Source organism: Branchiostoma floridae, chromosome 6, assembly GCF_000003815.2.
Source record: "Branchiostoma floridae strain S238N-H82 chromosome 6, Bfl_VNyyK, whole genome shotgun sequence".
Taxonomy (NCBI): Eukaryota; Metazoa; Chordata; class Leptocardii; order Amphioxiformes; family Branchiostomatidae; genus Branchiostoma; species Branchiostoma floridae.
This window is the reverse complement of record NC_049984.1, coordinates 6,668,949-6,696,382: the sequence shown is the minus strand read 5'-3', so window position 1 is coordinate 6,696,382 and position 27,434 is coordinate 6,668,949. Positions and strand designations below refer to the sequence as shown.

Here is a 27,434-nt window from a genome sequence, read left to right as displayed (position 1 = left end):
TGTGTGTGTGTGTGAAGAACTTTATTGTATGACGATTGTATATGGTACAATGTATAGCAACCACTTTTACACAAGTATGTGTGTGTGTTTGTGTGTTTGTGTCTGTATGTGTCCTATCCCTCTGATTCCATTTTGCTTAACTTTTACTTTGAAATGCGCATGCAAGAGCCTAGGAAAAGACTGTTGTACCTGAAATTTCGGTAGTGAGTGAGTGATGTATTTATGCACACACGCACGCACACACACACACACACACACACACACACACGCACACACACACACACACACACACATACACACACAGATATAGAGATACATACATACATGCATACATACATGTATACGTTTATCACTCACATGTGAGCCCAACAATGTTATACCTGAGATTTCGACTCGGTGTTCCACAATAATATACTACACACTGTACAAATCAGCTGCCACGCTGTCCTCTGCACATCCTGGAAACATTACTGGCCGTGTGTTTATTGGACCCCTTCCAATAAAGATTTGAGACTAGAGTCGAGTAATGAACATGTTCTGCATACCGCCTGAAAGGTCAGCCCTGTATTAAAACTATTTTTGGCTCGATTTTGGCACAGGCTGATATGCATATGGAAATAGCCGCCCAACACCGTCGACTGAAGTTGACATCCTCTTAATATGTCAGAAATGTTGAATGAAAATAGTGCTGCAGACTGATTTAGCTGTTGCCTGTATCTTTTATTTCTTTTTGTGTGTGTGTGTGCGTGTTTGTATGTATACATATGGCGTTCATTATGTAATACTTCATATCAGCTGTTTTATCGCAATTTCAGTGTCTGCAGTTCCTGGTTATGGGAGCAATGTGTTTGTTTTGGAGAAAGACTAGATTGAGGTCTTTTTGATTTGGTTCCATGGTTGAACTGAACTGAACTCCATGGTTGTCACATTTGCCTGCATCTTTAAAAAAACATTTTTCTAGTCCTCCCTCAAAAAAAAATTCAAAATTGGAGGATAACTGCAGCTTGGAAACTTAGATATGACTTGGAAATTAGAAATTTGCTTGTTGGTCCCTTGTTTTGACATGAGATAACTACTGCAGGAAATCAAGTTGAAATTTGGCAAGGTACACGTTATGAGTCGCGTATTGCAGAAACGGAAATAATGATAATGATATTTTTGATAATAAAAATATTGTATTTTTAGGCCTACAGATGTTAATGAGAAATGGACTGCTGCAAAATCAGTTTAAGTCAAAAACTTCAAAGCAGTACCTGAAAGCAGGAAACGTGTAAACAGATTAACATTTTTGTTGCTGCGAGATTTTCCTACTTCCCGTTTCCCTTACAGAAGGAGGGAAAAGAAGGGGACCATCCAGAAGCAAAAGACGAGCAGCGCCCCCACAAGGATGGTGACGGTACTGCACCTGCAGACAAGACCCACACCTCTGCTGAAGGTATGTTGTTGTCCACACAACACGTCGAGTGATTTGCACCTTTTTGTCCACGACAAATTCCCGCCGTCCCCTCGACACACCTGCGCTGACGGATGCGCACGTTCATACCGGGTGCGTTCAAGCGCCGCGGAACCCTAAGTTCCCCATGACCCGACCTGGCCCAGGGTTGACCTTGGTCGTGCGAGATGCATATTGATTGGTGGCAGGAGCCGTCTCTGTCGGGGTAGGGTTGTCAGGGCTGTGATAATTTTGGCACATGCCTGACATTCCTGCCGGTGGAAGTGGGTCGGACGGACTCGCACACTGTCAGGGGCACAGGGGCACTCTCTGTAGACGGGAGAGGCTCACGTTTGAGTGACATGCATGTGATGTGTATAAAGTTTTCGCCAGGATTTGGTGTGTGTTTTATAAGAGAGGTTAGGCCTGGATGGATAAAGTGTCAGGGGCACAGGGCCACTCTTTGTCTCTGTGAGAGGCTCATCTTTGAGAGTCATGTACATGTATGTGTCATGACGGGTTGGGATGGGATGTGTTTGAACTGAAGGGTTCCACTAGAGTTTGGTGTATTTTCTATAAGAGAGGGTGGGGTAGGATGGATTTGTGCACTGTTTGGAGGATTGGGCCACTCGCTGTTGCTGGAACAGGGTCATTTTCGATTCACATTTCTAAACATAGCCACCCTAATTGTCGCTGAGAGAGTCTCAGTTTGTTTGACATGTATGTCTAACAGGTGGGATGGGATGTTGATAAATTCCAAAGGGATGAAACTGTTCTGTTAGAAAGGATGGGGTGGATGGACACCTCCACTGTCAGGGACAGTCTCTGTGAATGGGAGTGGTCCATATGGTTGATTGGCAGTTATACCAGATGGTTGGGCCGGAACAAAAGCATTCTCATGCCTGCTTAGAGCCTGCCACTTGCTGAAAAAATGCGACAAGATGCCTATTTTTTCACAAGAAAAGGAATGTTTCCAACCCGTTTTAACAGCCATGAAGTCTGAAAAATGATTGATATGATTGACATTTCTCTTTCTCACACTTCCACAAAACGACAGATACGTCCAGAAGATGGACACCTCTAATTGTTACAATGTACATGCAGCAGAGGTGACCATTGCCTTAATTGATTGGAAATTAGATTCCTTGCTCTTATGCAAAAATGGCTGCATTTTGTATGTGAGAGTGCATGGACACTAGGAGTAGGAATTACCTGTCCAGAGTGAATGTTGAGGAGTTAGGCTCTTCTCTCTCTGAGGATGATTTGTGTAGTTTGAAAAGGTGCCAAGTGCTACGCCAGGAGGTGTCCGGAAGTACTTTGGTGCTGGAGTGATGGGTTTTGCTGACTCGCAAAAATGAATTTATGACAGATATTACTCCTGCTATTTCTTGCAAACTTGAGTTTACTACTCAAGAAATCAAATTTTTGATCGTAGGAAATATGATAATTTCTTTTTAGAGAGTGGACATAGACAAACACACATGTACTCATGTAGTTATGTTGATATTGAATTCTGTGATCATAGCCGATTGTTCATGTTCACTGTAAGAGAGAAGATTGTTGGTGTAATGAAAAAATACTGCGTTTTTGGACAGTGGACGTTGTGAGATCTATGCAGTTGGCCTCCTTGGACCGATGTTGATGAGAATTTGTGTGCGTTGAGAAGGTGCCAAGTGAGGTGACAGCAGGTACTTTGCGGCTAGAGTGATGGCTGTGCAGGACATATTCATTACCGGGTGCTTCTGCCGCATTAATGCACCCGTCCCGACTTATTCCGATCAAGTTCCTGACACCGCGCTCACCCGCCCTCCGTCATCGCGCCTTAAATGCGCCGGCCCCGCGCGCAAATGTTGCATGACGCCGAATACCTCTGCCCCGTCATTAGGCGGGCCGCCCGGCGGAATGTCATCAGAGCATATGGTCCTCCGAGAAGGCCCGGCTCTAATTAGCTGACCCAAGGTCACGGAGTGGGGCGGATTGACCTCTTGACCCCCGCGCGCAGCGGCTCTCTCCCTTCTGTAATGAGCACTTTGTCTGAATTAATTATTCCGCCCGTGCTTAGGGTCTCTGCCAGCACCCTGCATTTACCCCGGGGTGAAATATTCGCTGGGGAGAATAAAATCCGCAAGATGCAAGGTGACCCAGCCAAAATTTCTCTGCTGCCCCGTTCCAAAAGTTTGAGGTGGTAATTTTGTAGTTTTTGCAAAGTGCGTGGATGATACAGTTAGAATATTAAAGATCATATCACAGAACAACAGTGTAGAAGGTTCTGGTGTATTTGGAATATTTCATTCCTTATATTAAATCATTTATGAATGACATTTGACATGTGACATGATAATTTTTCTAGGCAACACCTACTTGGTAACTTGCTAAATGACTTTGTTCTTTATTTTGCAAACTAAGACACAACTATTCAAGTTAATGTTTCATATGCAGAAATGGGAGAAGCTATTACATTTTGTGAATTAAGTACTCAGTAAAAATATGATATTGATGCCATTCATATCAGACCTACCAAAACTGCATTATTCTGTATTTGCAATATGTTGATATAAGGTAACCAGAACAGAGAACTTGCCTTGATTCTGCCCGCCCCATCCACCAATATATATAAGTATGAATGTTCTGAAAGTTTTAAGTGGCGAGACTTCATCAGAGCACTTTGGATGAAATATTCAGGGACGGGGAAATTAATGGAATGGCCGCGGTCCAATTGAGCCGAACGCGTGGCTTAAAGCGTCCGTCCTCGAGCCCTAATTCCACGGTCATTATCAGCAGACATGGACTTAACTCACATCGAATATTTACCTGGGGCTGGTTCATACTGCATCTAACTCCATATCTGTAGGGTCCTTGTCAGAGTAAGGAGTATGGTATAACATACAGGAGATATATTGCAGACTGAGAAGATAAAAATGATGTAAAATAGGCTCATTGACTAAAAATTGAAAATTAAGAAGTTCTGGTAAAAATCAGAATTGTAAAAGATTTTATTTATATATATATTGTAAAAGAGATTCGTTAGTTAGTTGTAAATAATTAAGGCCTTGTTTGTAAAATCTTTGTGGTAAATGTTTTCTAAATTTCTCAATCTAATTTTGGACAAGTCCCATTTCATCACCATCTCATGCATTTCCAAAAGAAAGATGCCCTTGGAGTCGCTGGTTAGTTAGGATGTGGTTCAGTTGTAAGTGACCTCGATTCTTGACCAAGGGGTCAAGAGTTTGCACATAGCATCATTCCATCTTGCTACAAAAAGCAGTTGAGAAACATTTTATTTTTCCCTATGGAAGTTACAGTTTGCATTAATGAGAATATAGTTTCATCTTTCATAATTATTTTCTTTCGTTATGAGGGTGGTTCACTTTTTTTGTTGAATAGAAAAAAAACGAGATTCAGAAACATGTACGTTTTATTTTCCCCCATGGAAGTAACAGTTTGCATTGACCATAGTGTAGTATGTTTAACGATTATTTTCCTTGACGATGGTCCCTTTTTTTGTTGAAGAGAAGGAAAAAACGGCATTCAGAAACATGTACGTTTTATTTTCCCCTATGGAAGTGATAGTGATGTTGACAGAGTAAATGTACTGTTCCGCACTGCCTATCTCATGGCCAGGTCAGCCCGGGTCCAGCACACCCTCTTGTTTGCTTAATCTGGTGGCCAGATTTTCGCTCCAGCTCTTTAATTCCTGCAGACATTCCCCATTTCCTTTTCATCAAGCAAAAAGGTAGCAGGGTGCCCGCCGATGCCACCATAATTATTCTGGCCAGATTAAGCTCATTCAAGTGAAGGCTGCACATGCAAAATTAACAGCATTTAATTGCAAAGAACCCTCGGCGGACCACAATTCAGTTCAAGTGTTAATATAGTAAATAGAGTGTGGATATTAGGTGGGTGCTAAATGTAAATACACGGCCCTAGGTCGCGACAGGGTCACTGCTTCCACCCCAATCAACCGATGTTTGTTAATGCGTCGGGTAAAACTCGCAGCAAACTTTCGGCGCTTCCGCCCGCCTGGGCGCATGCCTGATTGCGGTTTCGGTTCGCTTTGTAGGGAGGGAGGGCGGGCGAGTGCGTTCCTTGCATGTGTCCCTGGCTATAGTGCTGTGTATATACCTGTACTTTGAAAATTGTTATTGTACAGGTCCAGACCTGAACATCAAGTGTATCTGTACCTGTTCATGTGAAACATCAGTGGACACCATTTTTTATACAAAAGATACTGAATGTACATTTAGGTAGACCCAGTGTCAGAAGTGACAATCTTGACAATATTGCACTTGAGAATTAAGAAAAGTTTTATATACCTTTTTTGAGATTAGAATATGCTAATCCACATACAAAGATGACTACTTACTACTAATAAAACACAGTTGGCTACATGTAGAACTAACAGATAGGTGAACAAACTTATTTGAATCCAGGTGTGGACCTGCACCTTAACCGTTGTACCTGTACCTGTACCCGCGCATGAATATTGTTAAGTTACACGTCCCTTTGTCCCCCTCCTTTCTTGTCGCGGGTGCACCACTGATGAGGCGCTCATTTCCATGTCGTGTGAAGCGTGAAGGTGGGTTAATGCCATCCATTCGCGGGGGTTACGGGGGTCGAGGCGAGGTGCGTCGTTGCCCGCAATTTGTGCGACAGGAAATGGGGGAAGAACCCGACGTTCCATCCGATGTGCGAGGCACTAGAAATCATCGCGGTAATGGCCGTCAGAAAGTGTTGCTGTAATGGGGCAGGTGGCTGTGCTTGCCCTGACAATTGCCCCGTCTCGTGACGTCTTACATCCATTTGGTGCCTCCCACCCCTGCCTTGTCCTGTGCCGAAAGATTACTTAAGACAATTTGTGATAACTTAAAGATTGCCTTGTGTTTCCTTGCACGGTTCGAAAGAAATTAACTTCTCTGTGACGTTTTTCTGTAGTACGCAGGTGTAATTAGTGTTAATGCATCATCACGATTATGTTGTTTTGTAATTTGTGATGGTTTCCATCAGAGCTGGCTCCATCTTCAATTTCTGTCGCACTCATTGTTTTGGAGTCCATGTCCTTGAATCCATCATCCTAAGATTTCAAAAGCACACTTTTATCAATAGCTGTTATGTAGTTCAGATCTTTTCACAGGGAGAAATTTTTTCCATCAGAAAAAGCGAATTTCTGTCCTGGGACAGAGGGACAGGCCCGAGTGACAGCCCTTGTCCCTATCTGCTTCGATGTGTAGTAAAGTATCTGAGTGCAACGTGTTTAGAATTTCTATAATGAAATGCACAAAACTTTATCAGTCAGTGTGGAACATGATGTTGCTGTAAAAGTAAAATTGATACATGATAAAATAGATTGCCAGAGTGATCGAGTGTACTTTTAGTTTATGTAGTTAACTTTTATGGCACGAGACATGCATGATATTACAAGTACTGCTGTCATTTGGGCATGTGTGGTAAACATACATGTGCTTACTAACAACCATTATCATCACCAAAATAAGAAGATCAAAAGTACACAAAACTGGGACAAGTACAATACAATAATGTTTATTAGAGCAATTTTCTTGTCTATCACTCCCTCCTGCTTCAGATTGGTAGCAAATTTTAATGATTTTTTATGATATCAATATGAAATTTTGCTGACCTCAAGTTGCAGATAGTTGGAGGAAAGAGCATGTAATAAGTACAATCATGGAATAATTGGTATGACCATGGTTCCCAACCCTCAACATGAGGGAGGGACAAGGCCTTGTGTGTTTGTAATACCTAGAATTACCTTCCTCTCTGCTTAAAGCTTTAGATTTTAAGTTCATTGTGACTGGAAAGAGCTCTTTTATCCTTATACTTAGTTTAGGCATGTCAAGGACAAGAAAACATTTTTTCTTCTACTCTTCTCCTAAAATAACTACCGTATATTCTCGAATAAAGTACGCACCCCAATTAAAGTACGCACTCCTGATTTTGGACAAGTCTTAGACAGATCTTTGGGACTGAAAGGTAAAATGGAAAAACTCAAATAAAGTACGCACCCCTTCTCCACCAATTTTGAACAGACCTTTAACTGGATAAATTCAAATTTATGATGTTTTCCCCAGGTTATTTTGCATGAAATAACCTGCATTTACACTGTCATTGTCTCTATAAACTTGTGAATTGCCTATTGCAAATTATAAAAATCACTGAGAACTGGTAGAAGAAATCAAGGAAAACCAGTTGTACAAGTCAAAGTCACTAACTCAAAAGGATTGTATGCAAATACCAATCTTATGTAAATCATGTTTAGACAATTTCTTTGTTTCATGTTTAGACAACTACAAGACAACAACAATGTGCCTGTTTTGAAACATTACTAGAAGTGTAGCTCCCTCCACCTTGCTTTATTTTAGGCTTTTTTACCATTTCTCTGTGCAGTGACCTCAAATAAAGTACGCACCCCAACTTTGGCAACAACTTGTAGCACCTTTTCAATTTTGAAAAGTTAAAAAAGTGCGTACTTTATTCGAGAATATACGGTACAATCAAGTACATCAATTCAAGATATTTTTGATCTACCAGGAAATATGTGCATTTTCTTTATCATTGTCATAATTATTCCTCTCAACCTATCTGTAGTGGGAGCCTTTAAGTTTGTTTTGACAGCCTTAAGCTTGTAAATTCTATCTTAAGAAAGGGACGATCAGCCACCTTGTATCTTAACGCCCAATCTCTCTTCTCCAAGTCCTCATTTGGGGGAAGGGGGGTCTGAGTATCCCAGATGATACTTGACAAATTAGAACAAAGTTATGAGATGGTATCATAAATTCTCCCTACGGGAGACAGGGAGGTGCCCATTTCTCCTGATGGTGAAATGCAAAATTTATTAATCAATTATTCCTGCTGAGAATTTATTAATTGATCAGGCTGGTATGATGCGTTGCGGAGCAAAAGCGACATTTTTCGCTGTCGTTGGAGATTGGGACGGATGACGGATGGACCGGTGCGAAGCTAGATGAAGTTAATGATGCCAACATTTTGGCCAGAGCGGTAGAATTCTCTGTCCGCCAGACAGAGCCAAAATTTGATGGAGCTCGCATATATCTTGATGGAAACGGACATTCTAGATGCTATCTGGGTGGCTGAAATGGTTTATAATTTTGCCGAGGGCCAAAATTAAAGCGGCCGCAATAAGATCTGCGTTATCATTAGGGTATATTTATGGGTGCGATGAGTATCAGGAAATGTGACAAATCCTCCTTTCTTGTTCATCTCTCAGTGGGGAAATGTTTTATAGCGGACGTACAGCGGTCTTTCTAACTTTTCGGCGGGGAAGAGTCCATTATTCATGTGAGTTATGGTACTTCTGACGGGGGTTTCAAGGTCTCAGATGTGAAGTAAAAGTCTCAGTTTCTGGATGTGGATGGAAAATATGGGATTCATATTGCAGCTCAGCTTAGTAATACTAAGGCCACGCCAATGCCACTCTTGTGTTCTTGTACTTATCTGTATTTCAAAACAAAAAATGTCTTTGATTAAAAGTTCTGATTTGCATTTCATCAGAGAATATGCCATTTTTGAAAAAAAAAAAAAAGATCAGGAAAAAATATTAGACTCCTTTTGTCTTTCCCTGAATTTCTTTTATGCATTATGTATATATTTAAGTCATATTTTCTTAACATATAGAATGGTTTGTATTGTTAAATTGGTCACACGCCCTTTTACATTTCTGGTGCCTTTGGAGAGATACATTTTGATCAGAATTTCTCTCGTCTTCCTCGTTACAATTAAATGTGAAGCAAAAACTAATGAGGTCTACAGTAGAAATGAGGGGTAGCACACATGTAGCGAGATGTGTATCAATTAATGGCATCATTTTCTCCAAGACCAGCAAGTCTCCCCTTAAGACTGTTAATCACACAGGTGGAACTGTTGCGGAGGTGTTGGCCTAATGTGGCAACTTTCCTGGTGTGTAATGTTGCAGACGACAGGAAGAGGAATTTGTGGCGATAGGCACGAAGTACCGGTAGATAAAAGCAGAGAACTCACACTGTCCATTAATTGTAAGTTCAGTGCATGCCTATTACTGAAATTTTATAATGAACAATGAGTAAAATTCCCCATTATCGAAAAAGCCTGGTTGTCCAGATTACTTGATATTACCTTAGATAGCCCATAAAGTAAATAGTTTTTACAGGTACCAGAATATCTCCTATATTTCAATAAGCTCTAGTACCCTAACAGTTAGATGTGTCTTCCCCATCTCAGAAAAATGCTTTCATATTGTTGTGCTGTTTTTACATAATTATATAACTAATATGTTGTAAAAGCAGCATCCAACCCACACCTCAACATAACAGATATGTAAAACATTTGGAAACCAAGTACAAGTTTGTCTATTTTTTCCTTAGAAAGAAAGCCATTATCTATAATTTAAACCTGTCCCTGCCTGGCAGTCAGACCACACCTCGACGTTACGGACCCCAGTTCGGCGCTCGCTCCACCCTTTCGCGGCAGCGCTGTAATTGCCGCCGTTCCCTCCGTATCGACGACTACATCATCGCAATCTCCTCAAAATTACCAACAAATGATCCTGATACCCGCGGACATGGGGTTGATGGAGACGTGGGGAATCAATGGGAGCTGCCCGGGTGGAGGCACGTCCCACGTTGGCCCATGCGTCAGGGGAACGCCGGGGTGATCGTGGCAGAGAAATTGTTAGACCATTAACGACAATGGCTACAAGAGTCAATGACATGTGGATGTCACAAAGGCAGCCAGGTACAACGGGCGATTTAAGCAGGAGCAAATTTGAACTTTATCCTGGAAAGGATTGCTCCAGATAATACTGTATCCCTGCCAGAGAAGTTTTGGGGTGAATGTAGAATCTGAATTTTGATCCTTGTTATGACAACGATAATCAAAGTCATGCCAAAAAGCAGGTACTCAAGCAACTGGATATGGTTTTGGAAACGGTCATACATTTCAGACAGCCATCCAGCATCATTCGTCAGTGACACTGGAGAAATCTTGCTGGAGAGGGTTTTTGTATGTTAGCTGTGAATTGATATGTAAAAGAGATCTAGTATGATTGTATAAGTAAGGAAATAAGAAATGTAGACAGAATTAAGCCTATATACATACCCATACTTGACTCCTGTACTGAAGGGATTTATAGATATACAGGAAATGTGTGTCAGGGGAATCTAGAGGTGACTGTGGCAAGGAAATTTCTGCTTCATAAAAGACAGTGATGACAGAAGTCATGTGCCTGTAGAAATGAGAGATGCCGACATGTACATGTGTATGCAGGTAAATTGATCCATGTACACGTAGCGTTCACCTGTTTGACTTCTGTGCTGGAAGGGATTGATTTGGAATATGGCGACCACGAACAATATGCAACCTACGAGATATGGAAATACCAGTTATATCAAAGAGCGAAAAATGCAGACCAATATATTGGGGTGGTTCGTATGACTTCTTTCTGAGCCATGTTACATTCACATGTACATATTTGATTTGGATACTGAAAACAATGTATTGATTCAAAAATATGACAAGTGTAGAAAATATCATCCACAACTGCATGCGTTTGTCGTGGTGTGATGTGGGTATGAATGATATGTTGATGACCATCTTGCCAGGCCTTGGTTATGCAAAAATCTGGTATTCAAATGAATAAATTTGTGCTTGTAGCCCGAGGACAGTTTTCAGTGATTGGAAAATTTGTCTATGCCTTTTGACTGTCTTGTTGTGATGTCACTTATTCTTATTGTAGGTGTAGAAAATCAGTACACGTATACTGTCTTTTGTTGTAGAAATATGACTTTTTGTAATGCTGGCTTTTCGTTATAATTCTGTTTCAATTTACTTCCTCAGTTATGTTTGATTTCCTGGAATGTTGTTGTTATGATAAAATGTAGCACCTGAATATGGTTTTAAGTCTGGACCGAGATTTTTCAATCGAAAGAAGGTATGCCGTCATCAACTTACTGAGCAAACTAAAAGAAGTTTACATGTATATAAAGAAACAAATAGATTCTAAAGAATGATAGCTTCTCTACAGTATGAAGGTTAGGTACACCCTATAGTGTGATTTTTTGGGGGGAGGAGTGGGGGGTGGGTCAAAGTAATGGTTACTTTGAGGTATGTACACTACATACATAAATGTTTCATGCAATGATAGTGGCCCAACTGTGTATCTCTTTTCTAGAATGGTCAAACCTGTACATGTATGTCTTTTTTCCCTTGCTGTCTGTGAAACGTCCCCCATGAATGTTGCATTGCTTCCTGCATACACTTGTTTACGGATGGTTTGACATGTAGTAGGGCCTGGGAGAGGGGGACTGACATCCATGTCATAATTTCACACTTCATATGACTTCACCTGTGGCACTTACCTCACATTATGTCCCTGGAAGTAATCCCCATACACTTTCCTGGGTAGGGGACAAGTTGGCACACGTGCCTGGTTAGGCCAAACTAAATGTATTCTTTGTGGTTTTGGTGTTAAATGCTTTTCTAACCAGTTTGTACTTTTGTACCTCGGAGCATAAGTTATGTTGTACTAGGACTAGGTCTGGTTGGAAGGTTGCTACTTTGTAGAAAGGATGTAAAAGGTTGATGGATTTTTGTAGCTGTTGTTGATAGTATTTCAATTAAGAAAAAAGTAATTCAATGACTGTCAGCTTTCTTTCAAACTGCAGGTTCTTATTCAAATATAGGATACAAGGAACAATACTGAGGAAGCTGTAATGGTAATATTGGAGTTTTTATGCTTTGGATTTTTATAGCTCACTTTCACAGCTCAGTTTCATATTGTTTTTCTTCTTACAACATGACTTAAATATATTTCACCAGATTAGTTTCTTATATAGTCTTAGTATCATACAAGATGTCAAGTTATCAAACAACCTATAACCGACTGGCTGTTTCTTCAAGGTGAATATAAGTGATCAGAGCTGTTGTATCAACTTTATAGATAGATGTCTACAAGTGAAGAAGTGTTGCAAGCTGTGACGGGTGTCGTCCTTTTGACAAAGCCATTTTCAACAGCTGTGCTCTTCACCTCTATTCTTTTAAATTGATCCACTTGGGACAGCTTTCTGTAACAAGGTTTCAAACGTCTTTTAGATTTTTATCTATTCCTAGAAGTTCATTCAAACGTCTTTTAGATTGTTCTGTATTCCAAGAAGTTGTATGATTATATAAAAGAAACTAGTCATACCACATTGTGTATTCTATTGAAATCTACATTTGTACAGTGTACTAGATTGATATAACTAGACAGTAGTCTTAAACATCACTTTGCCTTGCATTGCACTTGTTACAATTGCTGCACAATAAACTTCAGCTTGACCATAGTGTAACCGCAAAAAAGAGAGAGAGACAGCGAATAGAACCACTCAGAGACGTCACGGCCAATGTCGGTGCGTAAATGATGTTGTGTTTCCTGACGGGGGAAATGGTGGCTAATTACGGTGGGAGCACTTCTCACACGAGCGCTCACGTGCTGTGCAGGGGTGCCCCGGCTGACAAGTCTGCCGGAAAATGTGGGATGTGAGTGGGGATCTTAGTCGTGCAGTTAACATGTTGGAGTGATTTATCTGATCACGGGTGACAAATAACACAGGACCTGCCCACCAGCCTACAATATATCAGTTTATTCTCTAAATTTTGGCACGAAAGAAGAAAGTAAAGCCTGCCCAATAGCATTCAATATTTTTCTTAAATTTGGTAACTATTTGTGTATCATTCTGAAACCTTATTTTGGAGATCAGAGAAAATGATAGAAACAATTTTGGCAATTTGGCAAGGCAGAAAGATTTAGGCTGGTATTTTGGCACAAAAGAAGAAAGTAAAGCCTGCCCAATAGCATACAATATTGTTCTTAAATTTGGTAACTATTTATGCATCATTCGAAATGCTCACCTGGAGCCTTATTTTGGAGATCGGAGAAAATGATAGAAACAATTTTGGCAATTTGGCAAGGCAGAAAGATTTAGGCTGGTATCACTCATACGTTACATTTTACAGAAAGTGGGAAAAAAATAATTTGAGCTTGTACTAGTTGTAGACACTGTAGAGTCAAGTATTGATGAAAACTTGCTATATAAAACTTAACTTCCATGCACCAACAAATTACAATGTGGTGTCTTCAAGAATTGCTCTCGGAGAGAAAATTTCCAAAATTTAAATGCTAGATTATTTGCTCATCTGTGATTTTTAGAAACTGTTTAGTGATTAGAATATTTTGATCCTCTATGAGCCCTGAGGAATTTCGTGTTTCCATCTCAAGTCAAATTTCCATCAGATTGACGATTTGTTCTAGTTAGATAGAAGAACCTGCTGCTCAGTGGGGAGGGCGAGAACCATGCATCATCATTCTGTCTTATTGACGACAAGATGTTGTCAAAGACTCTAATTCTTGCCTGGGGATTGATCACTGTTTCAGCAAAACAGTGCAAGATCTGAAGAAAATCAATCACGTCTCTATTGAGACATTTCCCTTTTCTTAAGATTTCCCAGACAATTCTATAGCGAAACCATTGTAGACATCTTGAATCTTTAAAAGGAATACATTTGTATTGCTGCATTTTTGTATGCAAAAGAATCTGAAAGGTCATTTGTCTTAATGTAATGTTTTAAGAATTCATGACGTAAGAAGTTTGAAGGCAGTGGCAAGTGATAGGGTAGGTGTCATATAGAGTTTGGCAAAGGCACAGTGTTTGTTGTCTTACTGCATGTCAATTGTTTTTATCTTTGAAAAAAGGATAGAAAACCAGCAATCTTCCTGTCCCCCACAACAAAAATGGACTGCTCCTACATTGTTTTGTCACTCATTGATTCACTCGATCTGAAGAAGAGAAAGTGGTGGTTACACAAGCTGTGCTGTAAGTAGCTAGCTTCCTGAAAGTCGTTAATATTTCTTAGTGCTCTTAACGCCGTTTGCCTAAATGCCACCTTGGAGGATCCTCTGACAAGTGAAAGACAAAAAAATGCGCCCAGAATTGCTTTTTCGTCTGCGTGTTTACATTTTAATGACCGCCCGAGAAAATGTTTACCATTTGCTGGAGGATATGAAAGGCGCATTTCGTAGACTAATAACGCACATATCAGCGTTAATGAGTCTGAGAGGCACGAATATGCAAATAGCCCTGCCAAAATTGCACGCAGAAGTGTCTTTCAATGACAAGGGCCTGACGGTTAGATATAATTATTGCGATCCAATTTGCGCTCCCGATTGCCGCATTGTCAAACTTAGGAGAAGACGAGGGGGAAGAAGAAAGAGGGAGGACATTTCTCGGACCAAACAATAGCCCCCCTCTAGCTTGATTGACAGTCAAGGGGCTTGCTGTATTCTCACATCCTATGCAAATGAGGTCTCCCCTTGTTGGGTAAAATAGCAGAAAGAAAAAATCCAGACAATTGGCAGTAGACAAAATGATATTACAGTTTCGTCATTTCGGCAGCCGTCCTCGATTGAATAGACATTTGTCACAAGTCGCTGGCAATATGGCCCTGTCCTACTCGCTCTACTCCTCGGCTATAGGTAAGGCTATACTTTCACTTTCACTCTACTCACCTGTGTTCCCACCTGTTGGTTGTAAACTGCAGGCGGGGAATTCTTACAGTTGTTCCGTGAGCTGTGTTTACTGGTTTACCGTTTGGTTGTTGGTGTTGTTTTAGTTGTTTACTCATTGCGTATTAACCTGACGTGTATCTATGTCAGACTCTGTGGTATTTTGTAAAGAATCTTTTTTTTTTCCTTCTCCCTCTTCCAGTATATCTAAGATTGCTTGAGTTGAAATGTTATAGATTTAGGTCTCCCTTTAATATCTTTATTTTCATAACTGGATTTCAGTAAAATCAGTCATACTCATAGAAATGTTGTATCTGTATTTCCTGTCCTATTTTATTGTTTTGTTTTTCTAAAAAAAGTGATAACAACATGTCAGTAGTTCATTGCCCTTTACCTGTGGTGATAACATGTTTGCTTCCAAAATGTATCTGGGCAAAAATGAAAATGGTGACATCTTCTTTCAAAGAAAAGGCACTGAATTACATGTAAGAGTAGTTGATGAGTAACAGATTGAGCTACCCAGCAGTGGTCAAGATTTCTTAACCTTTAGCACAATGGAAGTATGTAGCAGTTTGGCTGCCGATTCTCTATTGAGTATGAGGTAAGGTGGCAAGTTAAAGATGTTATCGATAGAAATCTTTCTCTCGGGTCTAGTCACTTTAACTCAATTTATCTTGTCCAGGTTTTGTATTAAGCTCTTCGAGTTATCCTGTTAACCAACCAACTTGCTAACCAACCAACCAACCGATACCAAAGAAGACAAATATCCCCCCTAGCATAGATATAGCAACATGGAATGACAGCTCACCAATTTTTTTGAAACTCATTAGCAATAGCGTTCAGTAGATGACAGTGTCTTTGAAGCCAAGACTGCAGCCCGGCTCTGCTACCTAATTGGATTTGCAGTGACATAAGCGGGGCTGAATCTCCGACTCCTATTGATTTTCTCCACTGCTGGCTTTGAACCTGAGCGGTGCTAATGTGTGGGGGAGAGAGAAAACCAGGGGAGACAGATGGACGAGGAAACAATGGTGAATAGACACAGGATGTGCCCAACGTCGCGATATTGCATTAAACCTTCGGCCTTGACAACAAAAGGGGTGATAGGAGCGGAGAGCTGATTTTGTTTGGGAACAGCTGGGATCAAACCAATGAATGTGAAGAGTTTTGTTTTTATTTGAAGGCCTTTTCTCTTTTTCTTTCCGATTGCAAGCCCTGCCCACGCAAGATTTAATCGCTTTCAGGATCTTAAGATTTTGGAGGACTTGTAAGGCTGGAAATTGTTTTTACAGATGGGGAATCTTCTAGCGAGCATATTGAAACTGAAATTTAAAAAATTCAAAGATTCGTTTCTGTTTCTATGATTATGCAAATGCAGTGAGGATTGAAAGAATGTTGTTTTTCTCGTACTGATGATGACTATTCATACATTTTGTGTATAAATCAAGCAAGATAAAGACTTGGGGAAACTGTGCATTTTTCCAGCAAAGGTTTGAAATTTTCAAGTGATCTGCTTTGTAATCATTGTTTCTTCTCTAAATGATTGCAAAGAAAAGGAATTGGAGATGGGAGAAAAAAGAAAGAGAAAAACTTTCGCTATTTATAACTCTGTCAATGAAGCATTTGCTATGTAGCAAGGAGTACAGAGAAAAAAAGGGGCAGAGAAAGTTTGAATTCCCTTGGTGTACAGTCGTGACCTTGGAACAAAAGCTCGCCCTTGTGAAGTTCTGTTTCCGCTTGTCCTGTTAGCACCCATTGTCACCACGATCTCTACAGGGACACCACACATGTACAGTACATGTTGCTATATAGCTTGTTATTGCCATCCTTTGCTTGTGTTTTCCACTGGCTTTTGTTTAAAAAGGCCTGTTGTTCCTTTGACATTGTGCCAGCTGGCAGTGACAATGATAATAGCAAGGTCGCACGACAATGTCCTTGTGTTTGTTGTTTGCTGAGAGGAGCGGTAATTGCCAGCAGCGCCGTTGTTTTCTGCTGTGTATCATTACCGAGGGATCGTCGTCCCTGGCGGCTGTGTTTTTGCTTGTGATGCCCAGGAGAAGCCATGAAACCTGCATAAGCAGCATAACACACCTGAGTCAAGCTGTGCCGTGGGTGCCCTCTGCTAAGTATGGAATGATCATGGCCTTGTGTGTGGTGTAATGAGTTGTGTGTGGATGTCTCCTGGCTTCTGAAACTTTTGTGACAGATGGACATGATAATGAGGAGAAACTTCAGGTTTAGTCAAAACTGCCTAAGAAGACCACCTGATAAAATCTTGTCTATGTGCACAGGTGGTCTCTGTAGATTCTTAAAGCTTGTGTCAATAGGTAAAATATCTTAGGAACAACCATAAAGTAGTCGGGTAGATACACATGTAGGTGATCACTAATGTGCAGGCTTGCTGCCTGGTCACAGATTTTCATTAGCACCTGTGTAGCTAACAGTATGTCCAGGTACAGGTACAGATATAAAGATTCAGTTTCAAATATACATGTACAGCCTTAAGAACAATTTGGCCAATCAATAGTAAGATACTCTTGTAGCAAAGCATCTATAGTATTATGTGGTAAATTGTCTTTTAGCTTTTTTAGTGGTTTGATGTACAAATGTATTTGTGAAAGGATTAGCGAGATGCGCCTTTTTGTAATGTCAGAATGATCAAGTTTAGATCTATACATAAACGATTTTTAAGTATGGGTCTAAAGTACAACAAGCACACAGTCACTCCTATCACCTAATGCAGTCCATTCAAATGGTTTCTACTGAATTGTTTTGTTTCACACATTTAAAAGATAGAAATTGACAGAAGTTGCGCTTAGCCAGTATCTCTGATAGTAACAAAATGGAACTTCAAAATGGAATGATTGTGTACCCTGTAATGGTGTAAATACTACCTTACAGGGAACTGGATTAAACCTCGGGAGATAGGTTCATCTGGACTGGTTTAGCTGACATGACAGACATAATGGGTACCTGTCTGGTTATGGAATGGACACGATGTACTAGGAGGAAATAGTGTTGAGTAGAGCACAGGGGTCTCAGACAATATGGAAATGGAAAATTAAGACCAGTAGCTCTGGAGAAACAAAAGGTGGTGTTTGGTAACATTTTTGTCGCTTTGAATTTGGAAAGACATTTTTTTCACATTTCAATCTCACCATGTTAGAAGCCCTCAGTTCAACTTCTTGGTTTGAGAGATACGTATCAGTGAAATTTCACATTTTTTTTCCTTCCCTGTTCTGATATCTATTTATCTATTTCTGTTGTTATTATTTTATCATTTATCATTATTATTCTCATTATTGTTAATATTACTATTGTTATTTATTTTTCATTATATATTTTTTTGTTTCTATTTCTGTCATTATGATAAGTTATCGTAGATCTCATTGCTTGTGCCTCCCTATATGCAAAAGAGGTGAGGAGTCATTGGTCAAGGGCTGACGTGCAGACGGAGGCCCAGGAATTGGAGTGAGAGGGATGTCCACAAAATTATCAAAAAAGCAAAGGGATGTGTTTTGTTTAAGGCTTTACTTGGATACTCCCTGAGTTAAAAGATGCCATGTTCCAAGCCATTAAACAAAAGACATACATGTAGAAATCTGGATGGTCGTTGGCCATTTGGGTTAATTGTCTTGGATGTCTAGCCTTGGTTAGGCTTTGGATTAGCCTTCAGGACAGAATCTGAAAAAGCTAATAGCTCCTCCTCTGTTTAAAGTTTTCAAATGGAGTGACCCTTCCAGAGAGGACATGATATTTTGAGCTGCAGAACAAAGGAGCCAACATGAGTCTTCCGGTTGGATTCTTGGCCTTAATGGCATTAACCTGAAAGTTGATGGTAACCTTGTTTCTTGTCAAGGAGCTTTGAAATAATGGACCCCAACACAGAGGATCTTTTGAGTTGTGAAGCAAAAGAAGTCAGGACGAGCTGCTCGTTCCGATTCTTGGCTTTAATTGCGTTAATCTTGGAAAGTTGATTGGAACGTTGATGGTTGTACCTCCACTGAGAGCAGGGTTGTCTCCAGGAGCCGTCCTGGGATGAGAATTTGATGGTCAGGACGGTCAAAAATTTCACTGTTAGCCCCCAAAATTGGAACTTCGTGCCATAAAACTGATGAAAATGTGTTTCTTGTTATGCTCTGATAACAGATTTGATAACAAAAATCACGAGTGAGTGGGATGGAAAAAAAATTAAAGCTGCAGACAGCCTAGGTTAAGAGTTTTGAAATGGAATGACCCTCACGCAGAGGACATGTTATTTTGAGCCGCGGAACAAAAGAGCTCGTTCTGATTCTTGGCATTAATTGCTGTGATTGGCCAGGTCCGTGCCGCCTCCCGCGGATCCCATTCGGCGCGCGGCGTGAGCGGAGCGAGTGCCCGGGCACTTATTGCCCAAACCTAATTAACTTGATTAACTCTCCCGCCGGGCACCGCTCCAGCCCATAACCTTGCTCCTGTTTTTAATTAGAGCCTGATGCCCCGAATGTGTACTTTGTTAATGAATGGACGGCAGGACAGAGCAGAGCAGGACTCTGCACAGGCACCTGCCGGACTCCATTTCATTAATTTCATAAGTTGATATGGACGCCCCCAGCGGGACGGAAAGTCTCTAACGAAGCTCGGACACCAGACAGACAATGGTTGGGAGATACCATTTTCTGCAACCTGGGAGGCTAACGAATAATTAAGAAATAAAAGTAATCAGCAATCAATTTCATTAATTTCATAAGTTGATGTGGACGCCCCCTGCGGGATGGAAAATCTCTAACGAAGCACTAACACCAGAGAGAGATAGTGCCCAGAACAGTCCATTTAATGTAGGCAGAGAGGCGCAACGAAGAATAGACACAATTAATTACAAACGTAATTAATTAATTTCATAAGTTGATATGGGTGCCCCAGTGGAAGAGGAAAGTTTTAACAAACCCCGGACAACAGACAGAGACATTGACCGGAAGATACCATTTTCCGTGGGCAGGGAAGGTCAAGCCTCAACACACTTGGTGATTTCAAAAATGTCATTTGCTGACCCTCTTTCATTAATTTCATTAAGTTGATATGGACATCCCAATGGGAATGGAAAGTTCTGATGAAGCTCAGACAGAGACAATGGTTAGAAGATACCATTTTCCATAGACATAGGCTGGCAAATATTTTGGAACTTAGGAGTAATTAATCAAGAATGTATTTAATTAATTTCATTAGTTGATATGGGTGACATAACAGGAGTGGAAAGTTTTAACGAAGCTTGGACACTAGACAGGGACAATGGCTGGGAGATACCATATGTTGTAGCCAGTGATACCGACGAATAATTAGAAACTGAATGCAATTCATTAAAACTCTAATTGATTACAGCGCCATCCTTAATTAGGTTTTGTGCTCTATTTAAAAGAATGTGGTCACTATTGTGAATTATCCACCAGACTGGACGTTTTCTGGTGATCAGTGAGGACAAATCCGAGACATCGGTTGGACAAAAACATACTTTTGTACCCAGGGTCAGAGAATAATCAGGAAATTAATCTAATGAGACTAAAAGCAATTAATTAGAAGGATAGTTCATTACAGAGATGTCCTTGATTGGAACCTGTGTCCTCGAATGTGGTCAGTACCATTAATATTTAGCTGGATACGAGAAATATTGCATAAATGTGACGTAGACTACAGCACTGCGTCTGGTATCTTGAAAATTTCTTTGAATTTGTTTTATTTGTCTGGTGCAGAGGTATTTCTGATGTATATGTATAAGTGTACACAAGACCAATCAGCATAAAGTTACCTCGTCAGACCAATTCATTCTTGAGCTATATGCTGTGAGCCATGTTGTTTTGCCAAGATTCAGCATTTGGTAGGTCAAACCTGTGACCACTTTAAAGTACAGACAATAGACAGGTGGCCACTACATGTACAGGCAGAATTGTCAATTTGGAAAGCAATCTAAGGTACAACCAAAAAAATGTACATTTCAAAGATGACAGTTTCATGCAGTTGAGAATTTGGAAAATTGATAGACGTGTCTTGAGATCCAATTATGTAAATTCTCATACAATTTATCACTGAAAAAGACAGTTTGCTACATGTATAACTTATACCATTAACTATATCAGGTACATGTACCAGTCCATCTCTGTACCTAGACTACTGGACTTGTACTTGTACCTGTACCTGAATTGTTGTTTAGGTACACACAGCCCTAATGCTGTGCATTAGAGGGATTTTAAGAACTGCTGTGTGCTAGTGCTGACCTGGGAAGGAAGTCATCCATCATCCGGCCGTGTTTTAGCCCTGCCATCTCGCGGCCATATTCATAACGATCCACACCAGAGGCGGGAGCTAAGTGTGTTATCCCCACTCATTCTTCGCTCCTCCTGGGGCATGAGTGATGCCTTTCGTAGTCGGGTCTCGGAATCAACAACGAGCCGGCAAAAATACCGACCTGGTTATTTCATATTTTTATATCTGTCAACTTTCAAAAGAAAAATAACAGAAGTACAGTCAAACCTGTACAAGTGACCACCTCTACATAAGGTACACCTGGCCATTGTGGCCACTTTTTGGTGGTTCCTTAGCCTTAGATAATTCCTCCCTTTGACACAAGCATTATGATTCTATTGTGACTGTGTATACCAGTAGTGATCAACTGTTCAGTGAAAGACTAGATTTTATTCATCTCCTTGGTCTTTGGCTGTTTTGACTGTACATGTAGAAAAGATCAAAATCGAGGGAAAAATCTTTGTTGAAGTTTTGAACATATTTGACAATTTTGAGCTGTGCAAGAAATCAGTCAAAATCATATTATGTAAATGAAGGCAAAAATTATCATGAAATGTTGCCCTTCCCCTTTGTCCATCACTTGCAATGCAGAGGTCAGCCACCAGGGGGCATCACAAAACATTCAAATCAGTAGGGGCTAGCAACCCCACCCTACATGTGTATAAATGTACCTGTAAAATCTTGCAACAGATAAAATAAGAAAACTTGTTGAAAAGTCTGTAGTCAGGAGAAGCGAAGGTAACAGACAGTCTCTTCCTCGGGTGGAGTTACAGTTCGGAGTTTTCAGCAGCTAATCAGTGGTTGATGTGTGGGGTATTAGCATGACGTTTCCTGCCCCCACACCAAGCTTCTCGGGCTTACCGTGATAGGGATCTGAAATCCGGCAAAGGGGACTCGCTTAGCGTCCAATTGGTGTCAATTTCAGTTGGACTAGCCGTCCGGGAATCCCTCCTAATCCTGTCGGGAGATCACTTTCACTGTCGTAATCATGAAGCATCTACTTTCACTGGTGTTCCTTTCAAACCGGATCAGAACTCAGCGGTGAGCGCATGAGGCAGGCCTTATCTCAGTCCGAGCGAGTGTTCCCTGTAGATCCAGGCACACCGGGAATGGTTCTACATGGTGTTCCTGGTGTGGGTTTCTTTGTTCACGCTTCCCTGCGACCTTGATATAAGCACAAACTCAATACAAGACAAGAGAGTTCCATCTTAGGCAGAGTGTTCTCTCTATACATCCAAGCACATAAGTGGTGGTTTTACATCTTTAGTACAAGTTTCTCTTGTATCACTTTGCTAGTCTGGACTCAAACCTAAACTCAGTATAATACTGCAGAGTTTCTGTGTAAGGCTGATCGACAGTCTGTCTATATCCAAGCATAGTGATAGTTTCACGCAGTGTTTCCTGATTGGGTTTCTTTGTCCACACTTTGACAGGCTCTTTGTTAAAACTGGATTCAAACCCTAACCTCTCTTGACAGATCCATAGAACATAAGTTATTTCCAGGTTGGAGATAACTAAATCCCCCACTGACATTCCATTCATAGAAAAGGGTGTGATCAATGGTTGCAGAGCCGCAAACAAAATATAGAATTTAAAAAATCGTCACGACAAAGGAAGAAAGTTTGTTGTCATAAGCAGTTGGCAACACTGATTGTTTGTAAACTATTCGAAAGAAGCCAAAGCCGCTCGTTGATGGAGTTGATTCAAAGTGCTGTTGCAGGTGTTGCCATGGCAACAATGGCAAGGTGAGAAGGTTGATGGGTAATCTCCCTAAGGATCCACCACGACCCCTGACCCATGTAGATGGAACCCAAGCACCTGATGACAGAGAGCGAAATCGATACCCCTTTTTTTTGCACAATGTCGTTTCTCATAATCCCTGTCATTGGCTGGCTTTAGTCCAGGATGCGACAAAGAAGTTTTGCTTTGACGATAATTTCATGGCAACAGATTATTTTCGTATGGGCCGACAATAAAGTCAACCACTTTTTTTGGAGGAACAGAAAACATGTTAAAACATGTTGAGCTGTGATATGTGCATGTACATGTACATGTCGACATTGTCTTCTCTGCAATCTCAAAACTGTTATACAGATGGCAGGTTACACTAGTCTTGCAGGAGGGGTATTTTGAGATGCAGTATATACATGGAGTTTCTTAGCATAAATGGTAGCAACAAAAAGACTTGTATTTGTTTGGGTAAATACAAAATATGTAGCTTCCTGGAGACCTTCAGGACAAATACTTAGCACACGGGATGTGCTTTTCAGTCTGACATTTTCGGGATTATTTTTCCACTTAGTTCTTTAGTCCTTGCCGTTAACTCCATTGACACATGAAACGGCTGGTTTTCCTCGTGCAAATTTCGCAACTTTCCTCGTCTCTTTTATGAGGGTTTCCGCGATAGCTAGATTAAATGCAAAGTACCCTTTCTAGGACCAACACTATCGCATTTCGTCGACAAAGGCTGCAACGTCTTAAATGGCTGGCCTGGCTGTAAAATCTAGATGGCAGCAATTAGGGCGAAATGCGCAGATTTTTGGCGAAGATAAGGTGCCAAAGTTGTAATGTTTGTGATGGATGTGAACCACGGTGTTGTTAACTGCCATTCCCACGAGTCGGGCTACGTCCACTGCCCTTGTTGGAGAGGGAGATTAAAAGGTACGGGAGGAACGTTACAATGTTTTCCCTGATGTCTTGTGAACTTGTACAATCCTGTAGGTTGTGTCTTTGGTCTATTTGTTTTAGTTTGGTACATGTACATGTACAATGTATATGCAGGGGTGTTGAGCAAAGGTGCTATTCCTCTTACTGAACACTTGTGCTTGACCATGTTTAAGGTTTGTGTTACCTACCTACTTAGTCCTGTGACTTCCAAGTCTTGGGGGAAAAATAGCCATGCAGATAGAGAGGTAAAGCATACATTTGGACCTGTTCATTTTTGCCATGAATGTCTCAGCTAGGTGATAGCGGGTTACGAGTTGATTTGACCTGACGGTGACAGCCTCAAACAAGGTTTTTAGACCTGTAGCTGAACTTCTTGGTATAGAACAAGCTGTTCATTCAAATGCGCTGTGTGTTACTCTGTCCTCCACATCATGTTAAACTGATTGCTTGGACTACATGTATATGTATACATGTACTGTAAGTCCACTGCTTCTCCAAGTGTCAGATACACATGTCCATGTTAACTTACATATACGTGTGTCCATAACCTAGTATCATGTCCTAGATTCAGTTCTCTACTTGTAGATATGGCATTGATATGGCAGTGCCCCAGCCTGAATGTCGAAGCGCATCTGATTTTACATCTCAGCCCTGGAATGATGATGCAGAGACTTGCGTATGTATGTGCAGACCCGGGTCACAGTCCCCTTCGATAGCAGAACATCTGGGTTGACGTGCGCAATCCGAGTTATACATCTTGCGCGTAACGTGGGGTTGGACAGCCCGGCAACCCTGACCCATGTCCAGTGACAGAGTGGTGCTCTACGCTCGAGATACCACGAGCTATGCCTGGTTGCGCTCACATGTCTCCCTTTGGCCATGCTGCAATCGCATCAATATCCTACCTCTCTTTGTCGTATATATTTGTTCTCTAGTAGGGCTGCCTCACTTATGTCTCTCTCCCAACCTGTAATATCTATTGGTTTTATAGTTGATTCTAGAAGTAGTGCTGATATTTCTTTTTCTTGTTTGTTTCTTTGTAAGGAGGACAGTCACAGGTACCACATATACATGCATGCATGGTGTATTTGTTTTTCGTTTGGTTTGGAAATATTTTTGCTAAGACGAATGGAGACCATCATGATGCGTGTGGATACTTTTCACCTGTCGTTTCATTCTTGGTTTTAGATAACAGCTTCATATTTGTGTTGTTGCAATAGGGACATGGTGACAGTGTTCACGCAAGCACAAAAATTTAGCCAAGTAAGGTGTCCTGAGGCTTGTTGTACCTGTACAAATGTGGAAAGGAATCATCTGATTAGTATTGGCATGTCTTACCTACACAACAGGTCACTAACAAATATTGAAGTGATTGTCATAGGCATTTGGCAAAAAAGTTAAAGATTAACTAATGCTTAATATGTATATTATAGTGAAGTATAAACTGCACGAATACATATGTATCTAGTATCGTCCTTATGCTGCGAAAAATGTATAAAGGTTCAATTTCGAACTTCAGCCCAAAGTGGGAACAGAATATTGTATTAAGTAGTACCAGCTTAGATATATTTACACAAATTCCCCTGGACTTCATTTTACGTCCCTGAATGCCTCCTTTTTTATTGTTATTGCATTTATATTGGAAGTCGTAAAATGGCAGAAATTTGAAAGAATTGGAAAGAAGATGTAAACTGATGAATATTCGCGGCGGGCTTACTTTCGTCGTTCAAAATAATTGAGAAAGAAGGACACGTTGTGCGATTTCTTACGGCCGATTACGATTTCTTTACTTCATCATTGTGGCGGAGCTTGGGGAAGTTTCCTGGAAATGTATCACAATGTTTATCTGATATTTTGTGGGCCCAATATGTCTTGACAAGCGCCGTTGTAATTAAGCCCACAGTAATGTACTACAAGTCCTCGGCACTAGCAGCCATAAACGAGAAAAACGGCCCTCCACCTCAGCGTCGTAAGTGACAAGTAATCAGACTCGACAATCAAGGACATTAATTAGTTGAAAAGTAACGATGAGAAATTACTAATAAAGGTGGGAAAAGTAATCACGGCTCGCAAGGCATATCTTGTACCAGTCAAGCTGTTAACTGGAGAAGTTCGGGCATGTTCTCTCGCCGAATGCTTCAATTTGGACAATTAGTGCCTAGACCATGCAGCCTGTAAATGACGTATGACTGATTCTCCCAGCTCTGATTACTTCAACGCTCCTTCAGAAAGTCCATTTCTATCTCTTATTCTGACGATGCCCATGGGAGCGTAATCTGCCCAAATCACGTCACAAAACTTACAGGTATGACTTTGATGTGGAACGCCGCCTTTCCCGAGGTGTTTGTGTCTTGATGTTGGGCCGATTTGTTTCCACAAGGTATGTGTGTCTGTCAGAAAGTTTCGTCCGTCATCTATGTCTTCATTTAAACCACACCGTCAGCAGTTTTAAATTTACATCCTACCCTTGCAAGACAGGGAACGATGGCCGAAAAACTGGATTGTGTATGTGTGTTTTAAGCTAAGGAGGGACATTAGGGAGGCCCAATGGACTGCACTATTTCCTGAAATCCCAACCATCTGTGAAGGTTCTGTGGTGATTTTGACTAAATGCAGCATACAGTGTATTATTTTGATGCGGAATGATAGTACTGTAGCTGTTTTGTATCAGATAATTTGTTGCAAAGTTGTTGCCAATCAATTGTCACGAAGTCCAGAAGCTTCAGTGATATTATATTTTGTCACCCATGTGTTGTATATTACATTATGAAGGTCTAACAATGAAGGTTTTGTGATGGATTATTGTACAAAATGTAGCTCTGAGCTTTTTCACAAGGAGAAATCGGTGGTTGTAGTTTTTCTTTTCTTTTTCGTCACCAGGTCCTGTTCGGTTTGTCATGTAAGGCCAATATGAGAATGCAAGGGTGACTTCTGACAGATTGGGGTTGTTGCACATTTTACCATGATTGCACGAGGAGAAGTTTTTTTGTTGTTGTTGCGGCATGCATTAAGGGACCAGTGACGAACCAGGTGACTTGAAGAAGTGACATAGAGCTGCCACGTTTTGCCATTTCGCGAGGAGCACCTGTAGTCCCGCAGGTGTCGTCCTCGGGCTTTGCGAAGTTTCCCACTTCGCCGTGATGTATGTCTCCCCGTAGAAGTTCACCCCCTCATCCTTGCTTTAATAAAGCGCATCCCCAGATTATGAACCGTGAAGGGAGCCTGTCATTTCCGTTTGCCCATGTTTTCGCGACCCAGAATTTTAATGAGGGGAAAGATTTAGGGCCCGCCAGTGACTCCCGCTTCCCCCAGAGGTAAATTAGCGGGAAAATCGTGTCATTTGGAGTTTCTATAACACACAGTTTGTCAGGAGGTACCATATATCATCATTTTGCACATATCATTCAGAGCTGGAGGTGCTAACATTGTGACCCAGGACGGTTCTTACGACAAGAGACAAATGACATGAGATGTCGACTGTAAGATTATGTGGGTCTCTTGGGCCATTGC

At 40.9% G+C, this 27,434-nt stretch overlaps 1 protein-coding gene across 3 annotated transcripts in view; it reads left to right on the top strand.

The window, feature by feature from the left end:
• LOC118418692 (zinc finger homeobox protein 4-like) overlaps positions 1-27,434 on the top strand; it is a 114,396-nt gene that overhangs the window by 63,790 nt on the left and 23,172 nt on the right. For all 3 annotated transcript variants that reach the window (XM_035824737.1, XM_035824738.1, XM_035824739.1), the window contains exon 8: positions 1,330-1,435. In XM_035824737.1, the coding sequence (XP_035680630.1) occupies positions 1,330-1,435 (106 nt within the window). The remainder of the gene's footprint in view (positions 1-1,329; positions 1,436-27,434) is intronic.